Source organism: Rhagoletis pomonella, unplaced genomic scaffold, assembly GCF_013731165.1.
Source record: "Rhagoletis pomonella isolate Grant_MI unplaced genomic scaffold, Rhpom_1.0 Rhpom_scaffold_01915, whole genome shotgun sequence".
Classification (NCBI taxonomy): domain Eukaryota; kingdom Metazoa; phylum Arthropoda; class Insecta; order Diptera; family Tephritidae; genus Rhagoletis; species Rhagoletis pomonella.
The window spans coordinates 1-5,668 of NW_023460469.1; the positions used below are offsets into that span (position 1 = coordinate 1).

At 31.6% G+C, this 5,668-nt stretch overlaps 1 protein-coding gene across 1 annotated transcript in view; it reads left to right on the forward strand.

Annotated features, from left to right (window-relative positions):
* Positions 1-3,222: 3,222 nt before the first annotated feature.
* LOC118752863 (very long-chain-fatty-acid--CoA ligase bubblegum-like) overlaps positions 3,223-5,668 on the forward strand; it is a 12,196-nt gene continuing 9,750 nt past the window's right edge. The window contains exon 1 of the mRNA XM_036487717.1: positions 3,223-3,566. Within this exon, the coding sequence (XP_036343610.1) occupies positions 3,328-3,566 (239 nt within the window). The 5' untranslated portion in view covers positions 3,223-3,327. The remainder of the gene's footprint in view (positions 3,567-5,668) is intronic.

Consider the following 5,668-nt stretch of genomic DNA (forward strand, 5'->3'; position numbering starts at 1 on the left):
TTTCTCAAACACTTTTCGCTTGGTACACAGCGTGTACTATTTTATTTAATTTTATTTTAATATATTCGATTTTAACTTTTTCTCAAATGCCTTTCGTTTGATACATATTTTGTAATATTTCACTTATTTTACGAATTAAAATGAATGGAATTTTTCAAATAGGTGGCAAACCTCTTCTAATTTTTTTTACCCATATGTATTGTAATATTTCATTTATCTTATGAATTTCGTAAACCATTTTCGTTAGACTCTCATATCGTAATATTTAATTTATCTTATGAATTAAATTAAATTAAATTTTTCAAACAGGTAGAGTAGCTTTCTTCAAAAATGTTTTCTAAAGTAAGCTTTCTTTAACCTTTTTCTTTTGACACCCATAGTGTAATACTTAATTTTTTGTTCAACTTAATTCAACTAAATTTTTCAAACAGGTGGCAACTCTATTTTTTAACCAACCAAGTATTATTAGCGAAGAAATAAAAAAAGTAAGTGCGCCTGGGCCACACTGCAGAAGTGAAACTTACGTTACTTATCTATCTATACATACACACGTCTGCTTTTGCTTAAGGTTATATTTTTTCGCTTTTTTTTATCAATGTAGATCCCTACCTCTACCGCTGTTCGTTTTATTCTGTTTTTCCATTATCTTCATTTTTATCTTTATACTCTATCGATAACAAAATCGATTATAACGTCCATAAAAATATCGATAACAAAATCGATGACAAATTCGATAAAAATTTCAGTAGCAACATCGATAATACCATTGGTAGCTAAACCGATTAGAAAATCGATAAAAATATCAATAACCAAACCGATAAATATCGTTAACAAAATCGATAAATATCGATAATAACATCGATAACAAAATGGAAAAAATTGATAACAAAATCGATAAATATTTCGAATACAAAATCAATTTATATCGATAACAAAATCCATAAATATCGATAACAAAATCGATAAATATCAAAACAACAAAACAAAATCGATAAATATCGATAACAAAATCGATAAATATCCATAACAAAATTTATAAATATCGCTAACAAAGTCGATAAATATCGATAAGAATCGATAACAAAATCGATAACTAAATCGATGCATATCGATAACAAAATCGGTAAATATCGATAACAAAATCGATAAATATCGGTAACAAAATCGATAAATATCGATAACAAAACCGATAAAAATATCGATTATTTTATCGATAAGTCTCGAGAATCCCGAAAATCTCTAAAATCCCAAAATAGTTCCCAAACTGAGTCTCTGTGTCTCTATCTATATCCTTTCCTCTTTAATTACTTCTATCTTTCTTCCCCTATCTTCATCTTTGCTTTCATCGGTATCCTCATCCTCCTCTTTGTCTTTACTTTTATGTTCATAATTTTTTTCAGCTACATATTCCCCTGCACATTTGCCCTTATATATGTATATAAGTAAAGTGTTTAAATTTACCTTGGTCTTCATTTTTGCCTTTATCGTTACGAATCTTTGTTTTTGTTTTTATACCCGAGCGCACTTGTGCACAAGGGTATTATAACTTTGTCCACATAACGGTTGTTTGTAACAGGCAAAACGAATCGAGATAGATATAGACAAATGTATACATAAATGATCAGAATGAAAAGAGAAATCGATTAAGCGGTGACTGTCTGTCCGTCCGTCCGTCCGTGTACACGATAACTCGAGTCAAACTTGAGATATCTTAACGAAACTTGGTACGTGCACTTCTTTTGGGCATGGGACGGACGGTATTGAAAATGGGCGAAATCGGACAATAACCACGCCTCACTCCCATATAACGGTAATTTTCAGAAATACGAAAACTGCGATATTTTAGTAACTACTGAAGATAATTCACTCAAAATTGATATTTACAATGATTTTTAGACGAAAAATAATAATATTAAAATTTTTTGGAAAATGGGCGTAGCCACACCCACTTATGGTTACATGTGTATATCTTGGTAACCGCTGCACTAATTTCTTCCAAACTCGGCACAGTTGTTGGTCCTGGCACAGCATACCAAATGACCGAAAATTTTTAAAATCGGACAATAACCACGCCCACATCCCATATAACGGTAATTTAGAGAAATGCGAAATCCTCGATAAATCAGTAAATATTAAAGCTAATTTATTCAAAATTGATGGTTGCAACAATTCTTTACCAAGAAATACGTTTATGGTAAAATTTTGGAAAATGGGCGTGGCACCGCCCACTTACGAACACATATATGTATCTCGCTAACCGTTCTAGCAATTTGTACCAAACTCGGTATGGTTATTGTGCTTGCCACATAAAAGCAAACTGTTTAAAATTGTTGAAATCGGACTAAAATTACGGCCGCTTTTCATATAACGGTAAATTTCAGAAATGCTTGAAATTTCAATATTTCGAAATTTAAGGACGCTAATTTACTTAAAATTTATACACCCCGGCTTATCATGTAGCGGTAGCTTTCGGAAAGGTGGAAAACATATATTTAATACTTGCGCCGGGTATTTAATGTTCGGCTCCGCCCGAACTTAGACTTTCTTACTTGTTATTTTTACCTTTGCCTTTATCCTTTTCTTCATTTATGTACGTACTCACCTTTACTTTCATTCTTGTATTGGTCTTTTTCTAAGTGTTATTCTTTAACCTTTTATTAGCAAAGTTATGTTAAAGTAATACCGTATGCATTCTCATTGCAGAATCCAAATTTAATGAGTTTGTCCACTTAACGCCTTAAAGCGGGCCAATTCGTAGCTCAGCAGCCTCGAGCTAATCCAATTAACTACAGGTTATATAGTAATTCAATGCTCCTGAATGCGTGTAATCACGCGACATAAGACAAAGGTTATCAGCTGAAGCAGACTGAATTCATGTACAATTTTGTGCTAAAATTCCAATGGACATATTTTAATAAAATAAAATGAGCTGAAAATACAGACAAAAATTTCAATGATTGCAAATAACTAGCAAATTATATGGTTTACTTACTAGCAGCACTCTTGGCGCAAGTATTTTTCTTTGGACACATATCGTGTAACTACATATGTGTCGATAGATCAATTCCGACAAAAAAATATGAGCAAAGTTTTAGGATCTGAATAAAATAATACGTGTGTTGAAACGTGCATAAGTAAGTGCAACCTTTGACGGACCTGAAGTATGCTGCACGTTACAGCCAGATAAATAATACTCCCACGAAAGTGGTTTGAACAATTTTATGGTTTTTAATATCGCGATTATTTATTCAACCGCCTTATTTTATTTTATTTTTTCTGGATTTTTTTTCAGTTTTCGCTACCTCTCACTTTTGAGCTATCGCAGCCATGACCACTTGGGAAACTCTATACAACCGTCCAGGTCCCAATCGTTTGCTACCCGCCGAGTCATATAGCACAACTGATCCTACAGAGCCAGTGAAAATTCGTAAAGCCGCCGATGGCCTAGGTGCTGAGGAGCCTATTTCCATTCCTGGCATGCTGAAACGTACCGTAAACAATTATGGTGATTATCCAGCATTGCGGACGAAGAATGAGAATAAGGAATATGAGACAGTAACATACAAGTGAGTGTGAATGAACATACCAGTAAAAAAAAAGAATTATCATCCAAAAATTAAACTTAGATCGCTCTTTTGCGAGCAATAGATTACTTCACAAAACATTAAGTAGGAATAATAGCATTTTTTTTATCGATATATTAAACGGTAAATATCTCGCTAAATATTTCGACAAGAGAATGCCTGTCGAACATAAATGTTTGAATAAGTATATCGACTAGAATGTGTTATCGATTAATATTTTAATAAAAAATCGATAAAAATATCGATAAATAATCATTTCAACAGAATCAAAAATTTATCGAAACTAGTACCGAGAATTTAAGATTCATTTGTATGTAACATCGGTTTTTATAGAGCCCGCCTCTAATTTCCAGAGCCCATATAAATAAATTTTTCTAGAAGAATTACATCTATACTCTATGGACATAAATTAAATTAGAGAAGAATGCGAAGGAAAATACAACAATTATTTTTGTTTTGGATTGTCTTTTTTGTTACATTACATTAGAAATGCTGCCGACTTTATTTTCACTTAGAAAGTTAAACGCTGATTATTTTAATAAAATGTGTATAGAGAGGCCCGTGATTTTTTAGTACCGGGCCCGAGTTTTCTCTCGACGACGGAAAATAAAATAGAATAAAATAAAAAAAATGTTAAATAAAACTAAATAAAAACCAATAAAAACAACAAATTTTTAAACAAAAAAACACAACAGACTTCAATTGTCATACAAAAAGTTAAGAGTACCGTTAATTTCTTCATGATGCAAATTAGTATGGGACCACCTCGGAGACACTGCCTTTGCGATAGAAAAATAATTATCGAAATCGGTTTACGTGGTGCAAAGTTATGCTGTAATATACATAAAAAAAGATATTCCGACGAATTGATAACCTTTTCTTTTTTTTGTGAAGTCGGCTAATAATAAAACAATTTTTGCAATTGATCGAACCGACGGCGAATCCGAATCCTACGGAATTTTTGTACGCAGCGTTAACCACTCGACTCGCTTGTTTTGTTTGCTTACAAGTGCCATAGACAACAGTTGGCAGTTTTGGCCAGTGTTGTCATCGAAAATTCCCTGAACCGCATTAATTTAGAGGATTAGCTGCGGAACTTAATCCCGCTCAACTCCAATCAAAACCCGAAATTATTCCGAATTATCGAGTTAATCTGGATCAACGCTGCTTTCATAGACAACTAAATCGATACATGATATCTAATTCTGATAGACCATTTCATAAAAAAATTATGGGGATTAAAATTCAGCTGGAGTTCTTACCCAAAATGATATCGATTAAAAATATATTTTATGATATCGATAGAAAAGGCGGTGAAGATATCGAAAATAAATTTTATAACAGGGATCGAAGTGGTTATGATCTTTACAATAAAAATCAATATTTAACCGGTAAAATGTAAATTTTATTTATTCGAGCAAAAGTAAACCGTTATTTTGTTATTTTTTATGATTGTTTTTTTTTTGTTTTTATATTTTCGATCATATATTCGTTATTTTCAGATTTAATTTTTTAGATCATAAAAGATTTAAATCGGTCATAAAATCGCAACCTCCATTATAACTGTTAAAAGTTATCGAAAAAATTAAAATCCAAAATAATGATTAGTTTTTTATCGAAAAAGATACAAATCACAAAATAACGATAAAATTTAATCGAAAAAATAGAATTAAACGATTTTTCTTGACTGAAGAACAAAAATTAAAAATTAACAATTTTGCAAAGTTCCAAAAATAAACATGTCTGAACTATAACATAATGTGGTTGTTCACACAGGTTATCTGGTTATGTGGTTATATTTTTATTCAGTTTACAATAATAAAATACACTACAGAATAATAATGTTTAACCGCATATATCAATCTTCCTATAACCTTTCTTATTGTATCTAGGCGAAGATTTTTTGAACAAAAAACTCAGTGCGTGTAGTCCCTACGCGCGGAAGAAGTGAAAGTTAATAGAGGAAATTCCAGAAAGAAAGAAATGTGCGATATATGTACATTCACCTGTACTTATTTTCTAATATACATATATAATTTCATCTTCATCTTCATCTTCATCTTCATTTTCATCTTCATCTTCAT